General features: G+C 35.1%; 1 protein-coding gene across 3 annotated transcripts in view; it reads left to right on the forward strand.

Moving 5' to 3' along the window:
* The window catches only part of LOC306882056 (dedicator of cytokinesis protein 11), a 74,251-nt gene that overhangs the window by 8,852 nt on the left and 45,020 nt on the right, over positions 1–20,379 (forward strand). For 2 of the 3 annotated variants that reach the window (XM_079436489.1, XM_079436491.1), the window contains exons 8-30: positions 230–404; positions 2,679–2,758; positions 4,001–4,084; positions 4,180–4,320; positions 6,099–6,335; positions 8,442–8,564; positions 8,876–8,958; positions 9,169–9,291; positions 9,502–9,578; positions 11,038–11,222; positions 11,771–11,836; positions 11,949–12,041; positions 12,752–12,875; positions 13,060–13,181; positions 13,310–13,393; positions 13,507–13,596; positions 13,794–13,915; positions 14,077–14,146; positions 15,059–15,184; positions 16,096–16,167; positions 16,873–17,019; positions 18,007–18,090; positions 19,215–19,326. In XM_079436489.1, the coding sequence (XP_079292615.1) occupies positions 230–404; positions 2,679–2,758; positions 4,001–4,084; positions 4,180–4,320; positions 6,099–6,335; positions 8,442–8,564; positions 8,876–8,958; positions 9,169–9,291; positions 9,502–9,578; positions 11,038–11,222; positions 11,771–11,836; positions 11,949–12,041; positions 12,752–12,875; positions 13,060–13,181; positions 13,310–13,393; positions 13,507–13,596; positions 13,794–13,915; positions 14,077–14,146; positions 15,059–15,184; positions 16,096–16,167; positions 16,873–17,019; positions 18,007–18,090; positions 19,215–19,326 (2,620 nt within the window). The remainder of the gene's footprint in view (positions 1–229; positions 405–2,678; positions 2,759–4,000; positions 4,085–4,179; positions 4,321–6,098; positions 6,336–8,441; positions 8,565–8,875; positions 8,959–9,168; positions 9,292–9,501; positions 9,579–11,037; positions 11,223–11,770; positions 11,837–11,948; positions 12,042–12,751; positions 12,876–13,059; positions 13,182–13,309; positions 13,394–13,506; positions 13,597–13,793; positions 13,916–14,076; positions 14,147–15,058; positions 15,185–16,095; positions 16,168–16,872; positions 17,020–18,006; positions 18,091–19,214; positions 19,327–20,379) is intronic. The other variant, XM_079436490.1, reaches the window with a different exon arrangement.

Genomic DNA, 20,379 nt, shown 5'->3' on the forward strand with positions numbered 1-20,379 from the left:
ATAAAGTGGTTTTATTTTACATCTTGGAAGTATCTGAATATGGAAATATCTTGAGTTGGTTAGATATGTTGGTTTTCAGGAAGTTTTACAACAGTGCGTAGCAGCCCTCAGGCTCTGTAACACAACCAGAGGAATCTTCCTTGCTGAACACCCATTATTATTATAACCACAAACAGCTCTTAAAGTCACACCAATAAATTCACTGACTGACGCTGCACATTTCTTGCAGTGTTCTAAGATGAAGCGCAATGGCTTTGAGCTGAAGATGCAGGACGGTTACAGTCACTATCTGGCGGCAGACAGCGAGGCCGAGATGGAGGAGTGGGTGAACACGCTGAAACAGACCTTAGTGAGCGCGATGGACGACAGGAGGAACGGATCAGAAGCTTCTGAAGGTTCTCTGAGTAAATAATACACACACCCCCATTAAAGGGATAGTTCGCCCAAAAATGAAAATTTGATGTTTATCTGCTTACCCCCAGGGCATCCAAGATGTAGGTGACTTTGTTTCTTCAGTAGAACACAAACAAAGATTTTTAACTCAAACCATTGCAGTCTGTCAGTCATTTAATGTCAGTCAATGGGACCCACGGCTTTGAGAGAAAAAAAAAACATACACAGACAAAACCAAATTAAACCCTGCAGCTCGTGACGATACATTGAGGTCTTAAGACACGAAACAATCAGTCTGTGCAAGAAACTTAACAGTATTTATATAATTATTTTACCTCTGATTGCTTCTGCGCATGCGTCTACTATGCCAGAGCATGTTGACGCGTCACACGCCGGCTGTTGTGAACGCGCTCAGGACAGTTGGACCGTGCGGCGGATCAGAGGCAAAAAATAATAGAAATACTGTTCAGTTTCTTGCACAGACCGATTGTTTCGTGTCTTAAGACCTGACTGCCATTAAATGACTGACAGACTGCAATGGTTTGAGTTAAAAATCTTTGATTGTGTTCTACTGAAGAAACAAAGTCACCTACATCTTGGATGCCCTGGGGGGAGGGAGATAAACATGAAATGTTCATTTTTGGGTGAAATATTCCTTTAAAACGTGAGGATGCTTCAGATTTTCTCCATAAAATAAACTTTACTGGTTTGGAACATCATGAGTTTTGAACTATCCTTTTAAGCATTTCTATTGTGTGAGCACCATCATCACTTTAATTATATTACTTATTGCATCATCATCAAAGAAGACATGATGTCACTCCCAAAATACCAACAATGAGCAGTTTTTAATTGGCTGTTCTGCCTGATTCCCATTTGTCTGGGAACACATACCACCCTCTTCCTAATGAAAATATCCAAACGATCCCCCCACATAACCAAATGACGAGCATTTTGGCAACATAGGGTACTCTGGTATGTGCTACTTCCTGAAAAGATGCATAATTCCCATTCTGCCTCTTCCAAATATAATAAGTTTTTTTGTTTTTATTTTGGGGCCTTTTTAAAACCTATTGAACTTGATGTTTTCTCTGTATTCAAATAAGGCCAGCTGAATAATAATAATAATAATAGTAATACAGTTTCTGCTGTTTTATTATAGGAGGCAGTCTTTTGGACTTTGAGTAAATATTCTCATGTTGACAGAGTACTGAAATGTTTGGGAGGTTGTATTCATATAGTGGAGCTGTGAATGGAATGCTACTTTTGGCCTGTTCAGTAAAGACACTGATAAACAACTCCCTGTGCTTCTGTGGTATAAACTTTGGTCAATAGTGGCGTTTGTTTTTAAGACCTTCCATGTGCTGGTCATGAGGAAATGAAATTGTGTTTTCAATAACATGCTTTCAATCTTTAACTTCTTGATTTTTGGAATGACTAATATACAGAATTCAGATCTGTGTTGAAATGACACAGTTATTCTATGATAAAATTTTCCACTTTGGTGTGTGGGCTGTAGAATTACAGTTAAACTTAACCATATCTGTTAGCGTAACAATTAAACATAACCATAACTGCACAAAACAACAGCCTCTGGACGACGTCTTCATGCAGACATCAGTCTCAGTTGCTGCTTTCCAGTTCATCTGGTTTTCATTGCTCAAAGTTTAATAGACTGTCCTAACATGTATGATACCCCTGAATGCATGTCCCTATATGGGACGCCATTTGTTTTGTTTATTGTAAATCTAGATAGTATACCAAGCATTTTCTATGAATGATGGACAAAATAGAGTCTGTGATGTATTAAAATGACAATTTTTTCCTTTTTCAGCAACGAAAAGTGCTTCAGAAAATGCATTTAAAAGGATTGCATATTTAACCTAAATTAAATGTGGGCTAACATATTTTTTGTCATTAAAATACGCTAATAATTGAAAACATTAATGCAGTGAATTGAATATCGATTAAACAGATTATACTAACATTATTACGTTGTTGATTTGATCTTAATTGCAGGATTTAGGCCACCATTTTAACAAGAGGAGAGAGGTGGATATTTTGTGTCCTGTGTTAGATGATAATTTTTCAAATCTGTATAATGGGATAAAACCCGACCAGCGTGTAACCCATTTTTTGTAAACTGACAGTATTGTCAGCTTGGTGTCTGAGATAAGCCCATATTCACACACTACATAATGATAAAATGTTTTGTCTGTTATGCATGCATCTTCGGTTAGAATGAATCAGTTTGCATTTGATTAACAAGTGTCTCATCCAAACAGATGACGACAGCAGTAGTCAGGGCAAACCAGAGAACATTGCAGAGAGCTTTGGCCGGAGTCTTCACCCAGAGCTAATGAAGGTACTTGATACAAAATAATTACGATGCTATCTGTAGTGGTTTGAACACTTGTTTGTGCATTTTAAGTGGCTCAGGTCAGAATAATGGAATATTGTCTACTGCATACTATGCTGTATATACTGCTGACTGTTTACTACTCAAAAATTTGTAATAGTATGCAATAATACACAAAACACAAGCATGCTTCATTGTTGTCAGGTGATCTCATCATGTTGCATCGTTTAATTCAGTGAGTGGTGTAACAGAAATAAATATTTTGCATTTATAGTCTACTTTTTTTGCTTGTGTCTTAAATTATGACAGGTCAGGAAAAAAAATTCAAGAAAGAGATATTAAAAATTGCAGTTGATTTTGCTTCAGGTGTATTCATTTTACTACAAATGGAAGGTCAAATTGAGTGGGACAAAGTATATTAACACATAAATTAAAATTAGCTAAAAACGTAATCCAAGATGTAGATTAGTTGAATTTAGCATTACATCACTTATTTGTCAATGGATCCTCTGCAGGGAATGGGTGCCGTCAGTCCAAACAGCTGATTAAAACATCATAATAATCCACAAGTAATCCACACGACTGCAGTCCATCAATTCATGTCTTGTGAAGTGAAAAGCTTCGTGTTATTAAGAAACAAGTCCATCATTAAGGTCTTTTAACATTAATCTGTTGCTTCTGGCCAAAATATGAGTCCATAATCTGTAATATCTGTAATAAAGCTTCCTCCAGTTCCATCCCCTGTTTTCCTCTAACATCAAAAACATATTTTGTTTAGAACAGTTTTGGACCATTTTCACTTGTAAACAGTGCTTGATCTGTACATATTTCTCTCATGATTCAGATGAGATTTTTTCTGGAGAAGGCTGTATTATGGATACAGTACTCGTATTTTTAGCTGGAAGCAACGGTTTGAAGTTAAAAACAGACATGCAGCTTTTCGATTCACAAGACATTAATTGATGGACTGGAATCATGTGGATTATTTGTGGATTATGTTTTTATCAGCTGTTTGGACTCTCATTCTGACGGCACCCATTTACTGCAGAGGATCCATTGCAAAGCAAGTGATGTAATGCTAAATTTCTCCAATTCTGTTCTGATGAAGAAACAAACGCATCTATATATTGGGTAACTATTATTTAAGCACTGTGCTCTTTTCTCTATATCACATTTTGGTGAATTTTGTTATTCGTTTGTTTATATACTTTTACAAATGCAAACAGTGTTTTGTCCTGTTATGTCCAGTATGCCAGAGAAACCGACCAGCTGAATAAAATGAGCAGGAATGAAGGTCGACAGAAGATCTTCACCCTGGATTCTGAGACGCAGGTTTGTCCATTATGTCCAATGTACAGCTATTAGAGAGACGGTCTTTCTTTGCCTGTGTGAAAATGAATGAATTATATCTCTCTATTCCTCTTCAGAGATTAGATTTTTCAGGCATCGAGCCTGACGTGAAGCCGTTTGAAGAGCGATTTGGACGAAGAATCATGGTTAGCTGTCACGATTTGACCTTTAGCCTTCAAGGATGCATCAGTGAGAAGAATGATGGCATCTTAACCAACGTGAGAAAGCCCTAATCTATGAGTTTCATTTTCTTTGCCAGTGTCACATTTTTGTTGATCCTCTTGGTCCTGTTTTGTGATGCTACAAATGCTGCCAATGCAACTGTAATGTTGATCTTAGACACATGAGAATGCTTAGTCTATGAAAATCATGATCGATATTAGCCAATGCAGAATATCCCTATCATTTTCTAAGCACAATTGTAATTATACCATTGGGCTCTGTTACCCTGGTGGGACTACTCCATTCATATTTGTCCTCTGTAGATGTAAGTTGTTTTTGTGAATTTCTTCATATATAGAGAGTCCTGGTATATCTTAAAAAGATATCCTGTGCTTGAGTTTGTGTCTTTGGCCATGACAACTTCCTCCTCTTGGTTTTTAAATATGCCTGAAATCACAATTATAGAAAGAAGAATATTATGCATTTAATTTTAAATGATCAATTGCATGTATCTGATAAAAAAAAAGTATTTTTTTTAGAGTAAAACTCTTTATATTAAAAGATGAATAAAGAATAATAATTTAGCTATAGTCAATTAAATAATAATAGACTATAGCAAAATGTATTTTCAGCATTGCATATTTAACAAAGATACACAAAGAAAATAATAATAATTATTATTATTGTTAATAATAATAATAATAAAAAGTACTGAACCGCTCATTTAAATGCATATTATATTTATATGTATACTGGTGTACATACAAAAAAAAGAACATAAATTATAACCTTTTTAAAATATAAATTTGAAATGAACCTTTTTTTAACATTTTAAAATATCAGTGTTAAGACAAACACACTGTAGTTCAAAGCCTAAAAATTGATTTGTAAATTAAAAATATAATTTAACTATAGTATAGTCCTGCCTTTTCCTAGTCCTAATTCCCTGTACAGAGGATATGTGATAAAAAAAGAAAAGAAATTGACACTCTAACATTAGCGTTCTCGATTCTTTTTTTATTCTCTCTACTTGTTTTCTTTTTATTTATTATAAAATATAAAGAAAGAAAGAAAAACTTTGCTATGTGTACTGCATTAGACTAAATGGGAATCGTCACAGCACTAACATATTATTGCTCTTTTGTTGGTTCGATTCCTAATATTGTCCTCATTAGTAAGTCAATAAAAGTGTCTGCTGAATATAAAAGTAAAATATGAATTTGTTTTTAAACCATATGTTTTTTAAGCTACAAACACTAATCCCATGAAAACCCTGAATTCCCTTTTTTAGGCCACGGGTTAAATAATAAATGTCAATTATTTGAGCTATTCTCTAGCTTAGACTGTCAGAGTACAGCAGTTATAGGTCATTATAGTTGAATATCATGGAGCTCTTTTAATGAGAGATGAATTAGAGGTTGTTGGCATGAGGACAGAGGACTCATCCAGAGCACAGTGATGAATATGCTTACGCTGAAGGAAGCACTTTCAGTGGCTCCAGGGAAGGAATGCTGGCGCTCATCAGCAGGATTTGGAAAGCTGCTGCTCCCTCAGAACGCATTGACTTTCCCACACTTTGTTAAATGATCTAAAGAGACATGACTGATATGAATGGTGTAAAATTATATACAGAGGTGTGTGGTTACATAAATACATCTTTTGCTTGAATCTAATTTGCTGTCGTTAAATTATATAATCTTTATCAATAACAAACTATATATGATCCTCACAGCATGCTCAGGCAGATTGCTTGCTTGAATCGAAATTACCGCAGTAAAGATGTCAAATACGGTGTAATAACTCATTCATTTCACACTTTTTGTTTTCTCCTTAGGTAGAGCCATTCTTCATCAGCCTAGCATTGTTTGATCTGTCCAAAGGATGTAAGATCTCTGCAGACTTTCATGTTGACCTCAATCCACCCTGCGTGAGGGAAATGCTTCAAGAAGGGTCTCCTGGGATGCCAACAGAGCCAGAAGGAGGAGATGGATATGAAACAGTCAGGTTAAACGGACACGGTCTGCCGGTTCTCCAGAGGGTCGCGGAGTCTCTTATACGCTTCCCCACTCAGGTAAGAGCTCATCATACTGAAATTGTTACAATTTTTAACAATTCAATTTTCTGAAATCAATTAATAAAAGCCTTTGCTGAAAGAAAATGCTGTACTTCCAATAGTGTCACAATTGTAAAGAAATTATCTTATAGAACAACTTTTTCAATATAATATAATAATCAGAAGAATCCATTTCCGAGCAGGGTTTTTATAGTTAACTAAAAACCAAAAACTATGCTTTTGTTATTTGAAATACAATGAACTTTAGCTGAAATTAAATAAAATAATAAACCATGTATACATTTTATTTCAGGATTTTCATTTAGTTTAACTTGATGTATTAAAATAACAAACTAAAACTGAAATGAATAAAATTATAGACTTAATTATTTAAAAAAAAAACAGATCAAAATTACTAATACTTGAACTAAAACTAAAATAAAAAGAGAAAATGTAATTGAAGAAATGAAATATTAATTAAAGCTATACTAGTATCTCAAATAGCACTGCCATCATTGGTCACTAGATACGGCTCCTTTCCTTAAAGGAAGTATATGTTTTTTTTTACCTGTTTTATGGTCCACCAGGTGAAAAAACCTTTGCAAGCACCACTAAAAATCAAGAGAGAGCTTTCTGTTCTTTAGTTTGTGACAGATTTATCCTGGTCACTTTTTAAAATCTGCACATTGCTGAATATTTCTGCAAATGACTGGCAACACTCCCCTGTAAGCATTGTCCAGCACTGCTGAATTAGAAGGATGCTTCTGCTGTGCTTCTGATGGGGAAGTCAATGTGGTTTCTGAATTTTGCACATCTATGCAGTTTGCAGGGTTGCAGGTGACTGAATACAGTTATTGCTTGGCTGACTTGCATCATTTTTCCTTGTCATTGTATTTCCGCCTTCTGTTGAAAGCCTGTGTCCATTTTGCAATAACAGCCACATGTACAATCATGTGCAAGTGAGCTTTCATGCCATATTAGCAATGAGTTTAATGCAACTGAAGACATGTTTTTGCTTTATTATTTATCTGTCACCTTTTGCAGGCCTGATGCCTTTTAATGCAGGATGATACGGAGAGCTCTGCTAAATAAATGCATCTTTTTATCTCTGGTATTGAAGTTTTACAATTTTAAATCATGGATTGTTGTATTTAACTAATCCTCTCAAGGCTTACTTATCTGTGTGTTTGAACTTGCTGTACAAGGCATGTGGCCAGGGCAGAAACTGCTTTAGGTTTAACACAGCTCTGTTTCATAGCACTAACTCTATGCACTAAATCAAAGCCAGTGCCATGACGGTCTCAAGCCTCTGCTGGCAGCCTGGGAAACATGACACGGCTTTACTGGAACTGACGTAATGCAGGACAGCTGACATGAAGTAGAGATGGCTGGATGTGTTAGAGAGACAAAGAGACACTACAACTAGTACAATGGCTTGAACAATATTTAGCAGTTTAGTTTATGATTTTGATTTCCTTTCACGATGAAATGGTAATGCAAAAGTGCATAGAACAAGTCTTCAGGGCTCAGAGAGGTTAAAAAGAGGCATCTCAGCAGCCTTTAAATTAAAATTTGGATATGTGGCCCAATGAGAGTCTCTCAGAAAGAGTCAGTACAATTTCTGTGTAGCTTTCACAGTCATATTTATGTAAGATTTTGAGAATAATGACCAGAAATAATAATAATAATAATAAAAGTATCTGTCTATTTATGTATTTTAGTGCTGTCAAATGAATCGCAGTTAATTACATCCAAAATAAAAGTTTTTGTTTACATAATGTGTACTCTTTTTATTTATTATGTATATATAAATACACACACATACAGTATATTATTATGTATATATAAATACACACACATACAGTATATTATTATGTTATATAATATTATTATTATGGTCATTATTTTCCATGTTGTTGTTGTTGTTGTTGTTTTTGTTCAAACCAGCAACAAATGAATGAAATAGCTATTTAAACCAACCACTGTATTCCCACTTTTTTTTTCTTTTCCATAATCAACAAACCACTTATCCATGATAATCTTTAATGTTCTGTCAGTCTATTTAATTTTCATTTTCACTTCTAATCATCCGTATAACCACAGTGTGTCCTTTGTGTCATTCAGGGTATTTTCTCCGTTACAAACCCCCACTTAGACATCTTCCTGCTGGCCCGGGTGGAAAAAGTTTTACAGAATGGCATCACCCATTGCGCTGAGCCCTACACTAAGACCTCCGACATCAGCAAGGTCTGGTGCTCAATAACAAACACATGCTTCTAGAGAACTGTAAAAACTGTTCTTAGTCATGACGTCTTTCTACTAGAATAGAGCGTTGCATAACATCACCTAGATCTCTGCAGTGTCTAGGATGCATTTTAACATTGCAAATGTCAGTCTGATGTGGAAAATAAAAGTATTGTATAAAAATGTGTTGTATTTATACAATTGTTGGCTTTTAAGTAATGTTTTGGGCCTGAATTGTCTGAATTATCAAATTTAAACCCTTCCAGAAGGTTCTGTAGAATATTTCCATGCCTTTTTATGTGTCTGTTTCTCAGACAGTACAGAAAGTCCTGAAGACTGCCAAGCAGACGTGCCAGCGGCTGGGCCAGTACCGGATGCCCTTTGCTTGGGCTGCCAAGTAAGAAACAGAAACTCAATCCTTATTCACTTAATGGGCTAGTAAGGCTTAAATGATCTATGTTCTACGTCAAGAAGAATTACGTGCCCTTCAAACTGGAATGTCACAGTCAGTACTTTTCGGAAATTGCTTTAGCAAATATTTAGGTAATGTGTAAGTGTTTTAAAGTTCATTCCTGGCACCAAGGATATGTGTGTTGCGTGTCTTCAGACAGGTGTTCAAAGATTCCCAAGGCAGTTTAGACACTGAGGGGAAGTTCTCTCCGCTCTACCGCCAAGACAGTAGCAAGATATCCACTGAAGACCTCATCAAACTGCTGACAGATCTCAAGAAGTGAGTGATAATGTTTACTAGTCTTTTGATGCCTAGTGTCCCTAAATGGTCAATGTGATTTTGCCCAATTAGAAATTTTCCTGGTACAGCCTGCCTGTAACAACACTCCTACAAACAGTCATAGTCCTAATTTGATCCCTAACCTATACACTAGCCTTAAATCAGAGAGACGTGATAAGAATGGTGTATTTTTCACATTTTTGTTCATAGACCAGAGAAGAGCAAACTGCAGATAATCCCTGGACAAATTAACCTCACTGTTGAGTGTGTACCTCCAGACTTGTCAAGTAAGTTTGTTTGTCTGTTATTTGAATTCCTTTTGGCTTTTAATATTTGATAACACCTCTTTCTAAACCTACTGTAGAAGATGTAGAATTTTAGAATTTTCATTAACAATTTATTTAAAGGCACATTTTTAGCATATGATGCAAGTTGAAACTCGTAGAAACAAAGTCCATTTATAAATGAAAATTTTTTGATCATTGTTTGGTTGCACCAAATGATGTCACTTCCTGGGTGTCAGTTTTATGGAATGTGAAATGTTCAATTTTTTTGTAATGGGGAAAATCATGCAGTATCAACTAAACATTATGCGTTTGCAAAATATTAACTAATTATTTATTTATTTAAAAAAGAATATATATGTATTTTTTTGGTTGATTTTAATATCTGTTTAACAGATTGCATCACAATCTGCATTAAGAATACAGTCTTTTTGTTGATAGCCAACTAGGTTAATTTTTTCTCAATCATTTTTAATAATTCTCTTTAAATAAATCTGGTAGTTCTGTGGAAACATTTTGTATTCATAATTTAACTCTTGTGTTGTGCTGAATGAAAATCCTAGTTTTGTGTTCTTGATCTGATGATTGTCCTGTTAAAAATTGCTTGTCATTATGCTAACAAGGTGGTGAGGGGGGGATCCCAGAAAGTCCATAAATTATAAAATATTTTGCAATGTGAGCAAAGTCGGTAGGTTTTAGTCCAATGCGATAGCATCAACTAGCATTTTCATAAACAAGAAAATCCTCTGTAGCCGGGTTTCCATTTAAAGTTGCTAAATTAACTTGTGCGCAAAATTGGAATATCGCATAAAACATTTGCGACTAAGCACCGTTTCCATCAAATGAGTCAAGGAGAACAAAATCATCACTTCCTGATAAACTGGCACTAAATATCACTAATAAAAATAGGAGAAGCCACTGAAAGTAATCATTTCTGTATGTAAAATTAGACTGAGCAGACGAAACACAATAAATGTGGTCATTGCTTTCGGAGGTGGATGCTTGCTGTTAGGGAATGCATTCGTGCAAGTTCTGAGAGGCAATTATACAGAAATACATTTCTGTATAAGGCTTTTCAGAATGACCATGATGGCATTTCAGATGCTGTGCAACAAGATCGGCCTGCTGGTTACTCAGGTTCTGCCGTCCCATAGTGCAGTCACTATGGAGGAATTTATTTGCAAAATGCGTTTCCATCTCCCATTATTCGCGTTAACCCTTTTTTTGCACAAGTCAAAAACCACTTCAAGCGAATGTAAAAACTTATTTAATAATATTTGCGAATTAATGGATTTTTTTTTCTGAAATTTGGCTTTCCATCACTCGTTTCTGATGTGATGCTTTAAAATGTGCATAAAAACAGGGTGATGGAAACATGGCTTCCGTTTCAAAATGAACAGAACACAACATGAGAGTTAACATATAACGTATGCTATTTAATATATAACCTTTATCTTCTTAGACTCTGTCACATCATCTTATATTCCTGTGAAGCCGTTTGAAGAGCAGTGTGAGAAGGTGTCCGTGGAAGTGGAAGAGTTTGTCCCACAAGAGGCCAGATACAACCACCCATTCACCATCTACAAGAACCATCTCTACGTCTATCCTCAGCAGCTCAAATACGACAATCAGAAGACATTTGCCAAGGTGAGATTCCTCACACTTCCCAAAGCACATTCTGTAATTAGCAGAACTGGAAAGCTGTGGGTGGTGGTACAACAACAAGCTCCTTCGAGCTGTAACAATGTCTTCCTACGTGTTTTCAAACATGAAGCTCTATGAAAAGCCCCAGGGATTCGGTTCATAATCAATTCACCAAAGATCCTATCTGTAATTAAACAGACTTCAGGGTTAATTGCATCCTCCTCCACTGCTGGAAAGCTCATTCTACTGGCTGTTTGCCCTGTTACTCTCCAACTAGAGATGCTACCAAACATGTTTACAGATCTGTTTCTCAATGATATTAATGACATCCTTTTTTGGCTTTCATTCAGTTTTATTCATTTGCAAAATAGCAATTTGTTTTGTTTATTTATCACTACATAATTGGTATCCTATTGCATTATTTCTCATTATTATGTACATGCTGCTGGCCAAAGGTTTCGAATAATTACCATCCATCCATCCAGTTTAGAGAGAGAAAATTTCCTAATGTATGTAATACAGTCTGATACAGTGTCTGTTTTTTCTTTCAGGCTCGAAATATTGCAGTTTGTGTTCAGTTCAAGGATTCTGATGATGAAGGAGCTGCCCCGTTGAAGGTGACTATATAATTATTCTGTGTGTGGTACCAGTTTTATTCCACCATTTCTTTAATACTTAATAAATACATGACGTATAATGTGTAATTGATTAACCAACGTTTGCTTTTAGTGCATCTATGGCAAGCCAGGAGATCCACTTTTCACCACCAGTGCTTTTGCTGCAGTTTTGCATCACAATCAGTGTCCAGAGTTTTATGATGAGGTGAGATCCGTATATTATCATGATGTGTTATTCTTTTGAACAACTGCAAAGCAATACAATATCTCACCTTTAATAATCGGTATAAATCTATCAAGCGGTGCCAACACATCATATTATAATTTTTAATTAGGAAAACATATTAATATTATTGTTAAACCATCATTATTCTTAAAAAACATGTCATTTGTATGTCTGTAGACAAAGAGTTCACAAAATATGAACACAGCCCTACATTATTATTGAGATATAAAACTATTGCATTTACTTTTAACATTAACATTTGATCAGACTGAGGCGTAAACAGCACAAAACACGCCAAGGATATGAATAGCTGAATCATTCCAGAGACGCATACTGTTAGGCTTTACCGGACCCTCAGGGCCAACATATTGAAGACAAATTGTTTGTTCAATAGATGAATGAGTCACAAGACATCTACGTAGACAGTACACACAGACATAGCCTGCATAATTTGCTGGACCGAGTCAAGCTAATGATCAGCTTGTGACCCTTAAAGGAGTAGTTCAGCAAAAATGAAAAGATCTGTTATTTACTCAGTCCGTTTGGTTGAAACTAATCGCAATGGCATGTTTACATTGTCATGTACTATATTTATGAGTCATAATTAGGCTTATAAAAACACAAAGCTTTCTATATGAGAAAATGGTAACGATTTCACTAATGTTCAAATATTTTAATTTCTGTCACAGATTAAAATCGAGCTTCCTGTTCATGTCCATGAGAAGCATCACGTTCTCTTTACTTTCTACCACATAAGCTGTGAGCTTGGCAACAAAACCACCACCAAGAAACGGGATGGAGTGGAAACACTGGGTGAGTGTGTGTGCTTGTGTATTGGATACACTACACTTTTAAGTTTTAATAATATTTCACAATATTCTTAATAAATGCCTGTGTGCATAAGAAACTTCTTTCAAAAATCTTACTGACTGCATGCAATCGAATTGTAGTATGTGTGTGTGTTTAAAGAATATAGTTTAACTCTCTCTTTTTACAGTGGGTTACTCCTGGGCTCCTTTATTGAAGGATGGCAGAATACAGTCCTCAGAGCTACAACTTCCTGTGTCTGCTAATCTACCAGCTGGTTACATGTATGACAAAAGCCAAGACTCAAAGAAGGTGAAATCTTACTTTCAGCAATGCTAACACTGAAAATTAATGGTTTGTTGGTTGGGTTGGTTTGGCTGGTGGGATTGATTGATTGATTTGATTGATTGATTCAGTCATTTTTTTGTGTTTTTTTGCAGTCTTCTCCAGACATCAAATGGGTGGAGAATGCCAAACCGTTATTTAAAGTGCGAGCATATGTAGCATCAACAATTTACACTCAGGTATGTTGATCTGAACTAAGGATTGTTCAGCCAAATGCCATTGTAATGAACAGAGAATAATGACATGTTTTGTAAAACAAAAGCATTAAATCTATTTACCCTCGTCCATCCAGGATTTGCACCTCCACAATTTCTTGCAGTATTGCCAGCTGATGAAGTCAACGTCACAGGGCAATCCTGCTGAACTCGTCAAGTACCTAAAGGTGAGAATTACATGTGAACAAAGGAAATTGTGGATATCCTCATTTAATTTAAGTTGAATAACATTACACCATTTTCAAATTTATTTGAATTTTTTATTTTTGAATATTCCTCTGATGGCAAATCTGAATTTTCAGCAGCCGTTATTCCAGACTACAGCGTCACATAACCTCTTTCATATTCCTGTCTCATTTCCAAGTGCCTACATGCAGTAGAGACTCAGGTCATCATCAAGTTCCTGCCTATGGTGCTCGTTCAGCTCTTTGAAGTCCTCACTATGGCAAGCAAAGAGAGCCAAGATATTGCTGTCAACTCCACACGGTGACTTTACCACTTTATTTGTCTTCTCGGAGAGACAGAACCTCTGTATTACTGTTTTGTGTGCAGACTGGCCTATGAATATTATATTATCTTTTTTTATGTGATTTTTTTTTAAAGCGTATAGGATTGCTATGTTACTGATGCACCTCTGTTTGTCTCAGGGTAATCATTCACATAGTGTCTCAGTGTCATGAGGAGTGTCTGGAACATTTCCTACGCATGTTTCTGAAGGTACAACATTAAGGCTTTCTGTTAAGCCTGGCATTGCCATGTATTTGTTGATTGGATCACATTTGACCATATTAAAAGCCAGGTGCAAAAGCAATTTTATACTGAACAATATTATAAACGCAACACTTTTGTTTTCGCCCCCATTTTGAGTTCACAGCTGAACTCAAAGATCTAAGACTTTTTCTACGTACACACAAGGCCTATTTCTCTCAAATATTATTCACAAATCTGTCTAAATCTGTGTTAGTGAGCACTTCTCCTTTGCCGAGATAATCCATCCACCTCACAGGTGTGGCATATCAAGATGCTGATTAGACAGCATGATTATTGCACATTTTTATGCCAAAAATCATTAGTATATTAAGTAAAGATCATGCTCCATGAAGATATTTAGTAAATTTCCTATCATAAATATATCAAAACATAAATTGATTAGTAATATGCATTGCTAAGAACTTAATTTGGACAACTTTTTCAGGCGATTTTCTCAACATTTAGATTTTTTTTGTACCCTCAGATTCCAGATTTTCAAATAGTTGTATCTCAGGCAGCCAAATATTGCTCTATCCTAACAAACCATACAATATGTTTTTGGCTATTGCTACAAATATACCCTAGCAACTTAAGACTGGTTTTGTGCTCCAGGGTCACACATATAAACTACAAATAAACTATGAACGGATAATTTGTTAATGATTTGTAAGTATTTTTTAGTGTATACTTATAAAATGTTACCAGTTACTTTTATTCATTTGGTCACAAAAATATTGATTTAGGGTCTGAAATTTAAATTTGCACCTTTTTTGTATTTTTAATGTGACAGTGATATCACAAGAACTTTGGCAGGCAAGAAGAGCTTTGCTGGCTTTTCTTTTTAACAACTGTAAATAAAACCAATATTTTATTTTGAAGTACGTGTTTCGGATCAACAACGCAACTTCAGAAAACTCTGTGACGACACATGAAGTTTTGGCTTCAGCAGTGACTGTCATCCTCAAACAAACTGCAGACTTCAACACCTGCAACAAACTCCTCAAGGTGACAAAACTTTTCGGTTACGATGAATATGATCTACTCTTGTTGCACAGCAGATGGCGCTGTTGCGGGTTTTTTTTTTTTCGAGCTTTTGGATTTACTTCAGAATTGGGGTTTATTGTTCAAGTCAGTTATGAGCAATTGGTGGGTTGTTCGCTACATGACCTTTCACACCCAATAAAAATGAAGCACTTGCTTTTAACCAGTACCACTGGAACTTCCTCCGTGTATTCAATTCAATGTAACCACCTCATTTCATATAGACTCTCCTTTTTTCTGCCTTCTTTTAGTCTTTAAATAACCATATCCAAGGACACATTTTCTTGGAATTCAAAGCTTTCTTAGATCTAGGTTTGAGGGAACTCACTTTTACATAATTAGATAACAAAATACTGGTTTGACTTGATGGTGTCAGAGATCGTATCATAGTGTGGTAGAATAATAAGTCCATTGTTTCAGTTCACTTTCACTTTGGTTTTCTTTTGTGATTTAAGTTGTGGTATAGTGTACATTCAGGTGTATATTTAAAATTGATATATAATGGCACACATTAACATTCCTGTGATATGATATGGTATACATTATTATTAATATTATAGTATTTTTTTCTTGAGCACAAAATAAGCATATTAGAAATTTAAAAAAGTATCACTGAAGACTGGCTGATACAAATTCAGCTTTGGCATCACAGGAATAAATTATATTTTAAAATATAAATAAAAAAGGTTCATTTAAATATTTTAGACATTTTAAATTGTAATAATATTTCCCAATATTACTGTTTTTACTGACCTCAGTCTTTTGAATAGTAATACGTATGTGTCCTATGACTGTAGTATCTGTATATTGGCACATTTATGGTGCTCATCTGTGTTATTATGGCTATTAAATCCTGTTTCTTTCTTGTATTACAGTACTCATGGTTCTTCTTTGAGACCATGGCCAAGTCAATGGCACAATACCTCCAGGATGGCAACAGAATGAAAGTTAGTATAATCCGTTCCCGTATTTTACACTTTAATATCAAAGAAACTTCAAAATGAATTAACAGCCATTTGTTGTCTAAGAGGAATGTATAGGGCTTTCCTTTCTGCTTCCTTTTCATCTTCAGTAAAGCATAAATAACAAATAACTGTATGAAAATAATCCTGAGCTGTCGAGCAGGATGTTGCTTTCTATTTTTGGTTTTTGTACATAGAATGCAGTTAACTTCCTCATTCATCAAAAGTGCACATGATCAAGGTATCTGGAAAGAAACACACCCTTTAAACTCGTAAACAAAGCTGCGCTGTACTGTACTATTGACACAGAGTTGCTTTTTACATGTACAATGTGTGTTCAGACATATTTGACATGCTATTGAATCCTCTTTACATAACTGAAACTGTGACTCATGTATGCCATTTAAAAAGCTGTTGTGTAAAGTCTGTTGTTCAAACATGCCTTCAGCACAATAGATTGCATGATACACACACACACGAAAACTGTTTTCGTTTTTTTTACAATTTTGTTCAAATTGGACTTCCGTGTGGTTGGACTATCTGGGGTTTTGACAGCTGAAATGAAATCAGATAAAATCCCGCTTTATTTACAAATGACCATTTCCTATAATCACTGAAACAATGTACTACTCATAGCATTGCTATGTGACAGTTGATAATGTGAAACCACCTACTGTACATTTCCTACAGATGCCGCGAGCGCAGAGGTTTCCAGAATCATTCCACCAAGCGCTGCAGTCCCTGCTGTTGTCAATCATGCCTCACATCACTATACGCTACGTGGAGATCCCAGAGGAGGCCCGCTGCATCAACTTTAGCCTGGCCTGCTTCATCAAGGTTTTCATAAGATCAGCCCTAACTCTTTACAGCACAACTGTTTTCAACATTGATAACAATAAGACATGTGTCTTGAGCAGGAAATCAGCATATTAGAATGATTTCTGAAGGATCATGCGATCTAACTTTGTACATCTAGGCCTAAAGTTTTAATGACAGAAGTTTGGGGTCATTTTTTATTAAGACATTTATGTTTTTATTTAGCAAAATTGCATTAAATTGATTAAAAGTGAGAGTAAATACATTTATAATGTTACAAAAGATAATTTTTTTTTAAATAATTGTAGATTATTTTGTACTTTCTGTTCATCAAAGAATCCTGTGAAAAATATATCGCAGTTTCCACAAAAATAGTAAGCAGCAGAAGTGTTTTTAACATTGATAATAATAAAAAAATGTTTGTAGAGCAGCAAATAAGCATAGTAGAATGATTTCTGAAGGATCATGTGACACTGAAGACTGGAATGAAGATGCTGAAAAACAGTATTTTTATGGCAAGCACATTTTTTTGGTATTTGGAATGAAGCTGAAACAAAAAAAGATATAAATATTACATGAAAATTTGGAACTTAAAATCTTTAACAAAAATTAGAAATGTTGGCAGCCATGTAAAATCAACATATTTAAGTTGAAATAGTAGCATTTCTTAAAAAATGTATGAAATGAAATATTAAAAAATAAACAACATTGGGCTTGGTCACCAGAAGAATGTGTTATGATGTGAATGTTTTTGTAGTTTTTCTGGTACCAGTAGTCACTACTGGATCTGTCATTAAGCCAAGCTTGATTCAACTAAAAGTCTGGCCAAACAAAGTTAAACCTGCTCCTTTTTCTCCTCACTGTCAAACAAATTTGATTGTTCATATATAGTATGTCTAAAGTTTAATTGCATTTCACTCTTGATTGTTTTTTTAAATGTATTTATTTTGAACATGAATTTATTGCGTGGCATTGTATTGTTCTGATTGAAACTCTCTTCCTGCACAGCGCTGCCTTACGTTCATGAACCGAGGATTTGTTTTCAGCTTGATGAATGATTACATGTGTGGCTTCGGCCTGAAAGATCCAAAGGTAGGCAACAGAGTTCAACTGCAGTACATGGTCAAAGCAATACAACTTATATTTATTCAGTGGGTTATTAATATTAATTGGTAAATCAAAATCAATAGTTTTTTCTTGTTTCAACCCGGTGGTCTTCAAGAGAGTTTTAGATGATAATTAAATTCTGCTGTAAAATACAATGACTTTACTTTTGTTCACACATAATAATCTCATACTAAAACCGTGTCAAATTTGAAATCTATTTAACATATTAAATCTCTTAAATCCTTTATTGAGATTTGGCCTGTTTGCTTTGGCAGGTACAGTACAAATATTGCTTTCAGGGTTTTTAATTTCTCTTTCATAGAACAATACATATGAAGAAATTCCTTTTCTTTAGGTTTTGATTCTTCAGAGATTGTCTTGTCTGTGAGGTCTTTCATAACAGACATGCAGATAATGGATGTGACTTTTTGCAGAATAGCTTCTCTGTTCTTATCTTCTGTGCTGTTGAATTCACAGAGTTTAATGTGGAATATCATATCATAAGATCATGTATGACTCATTGTGATTTTGTCCTTGAAAAACACAAGCTTTGAAAGAGCACAAATGATGTATTTTCATTATGCATTGTAAAAATTATCACACAAAAAATCAAGCATGTGCGATATAAATAGATATAATTAAAGTATTTCTTTAATTTTTCAGTATATCTTTATATCAGATTTTTAATTGTGCATGCTCATTTCCACCTGTTAAAAACTGTTAAATGTAATTCATGCTGTACATTGCAATGTTGTAATGCCTAAATTCACTTGTAGAATTTGAAATAAATAAATAATACATTATAATTAAACAAAATATTATATTTGGATGTTTGATATTGGCCATTTATTGGTTATCGGCAATAGCAGTTTTGATATTATACTTCCTAATTTGTAATTACTGTAACTGTTCCTTAATAACAAGAGTTGCTGGCTCTGTTGCTGAACTCGGATGTGAATTAAAACATGAATGCAGCTTGTCAGAACTTGTATAGGTACGCTTGTGCAATTAATCTGTTTTTATCTTGTCTGTTGCTATGACCTGTATCTAGATCTCCAAATCGGTTTCGCCAACATCTCACTCATCACTTTTGTATGCAATGTTTACAGGCTCTTACAGAGATGAAGTTTGATTTCCTCATGACGGTTTGCAACCACGAGCACTACATTCCTCTAAACCTGCCCATGGCATTTGGCCGAACTAAGTTGCAGCGAGTCCAGGGTAGGTCTCTCTACCCCCCTCCTATCTCGCCATGGCTTTTCTTGCCCTCATCCTCCCCTCCATCCCACCAACAACTTCATTACTTTAAGATCTGCTAGCAGCACCATTCCTCACAGCATGTAACGTGAACCTGAAAACCCAGCTATGCGAGGATTTAATTGTCACGAAATGGGGCGTGATGACATTCAAGCTTAACATATAATTTAGGCGTGAATCAGAAAAGTTTCCTTAAACGATTTCCATGAAGACTGATTAGACAAGTTCAGTTATAACATATTTAATGCCTGTTATGAGTTTAGTAGTTTCAACATTTCTAATTAATAATAAATAATAAAACAGTTTCTTTGTACTGAAATGTTCAGTGAGTCAGTGTCTCATCATAAACACAGTTCAAATGAAGTTCAGATACAGTAATATGACCTTTCATTCTTTTCATTTAGACCCAGGATAAGCATACTACTGTACTACACATATGTGCTCTACAAATTATGTATACTGTGCACAGTATGTACCCTACCTTTCCAAAATTTGGAATCGGTATGGTTTTGAAACAAGACTTTTATGCTCACTGGGCTGCATTTATCTGATCAAAATCCTATAAAATAGTTAATGTTGTGAAATATGAGTTCTGCCGTTTCATCATGCCTAGTTTCTAGTGGTCCAAACTGCAAAAGACAAAATTTTCACAGCTGATGTCAATCAGAGATGAATCCTTGCATTTGGCTTTTATGTAGTCAAAAAACATGGAGGAAAAACAAAAAATGGTGGAAAAATATAATATTCACTATGATTTTCCTGTAGTTTGTGAAACTAATATATATATTCTCACAAAGATGCAAACATATATTTATATTATACACATTATCAAAGGTCAGTTTAAAAAAAAAATGGCCACTTGTTTGATCAAATTGCAGGGAAAACTGTTACGGGGCTGACGAGACGTGAGACGTGCGGATCCATGTGCAAAGCTTTATTATGAAACATGGTCAAGACAGGCAGGGTCGAATAACCAGCAAACAGGTATGTTGAGGGCAAGACAGAAGAGTGGTCAGT

The sequence above is a fragment of the Barbus barbus genome (assembly GCF_936440315.1).
Source record: "Barbus barbus genome assembly, chromosome: 2".
Lineage (NCBI taxonomy): Eukaryota > Metazoa > Chordata > Actinopteri > Cypriniformes > Cyprinidae > Barbus > Barbus barbus.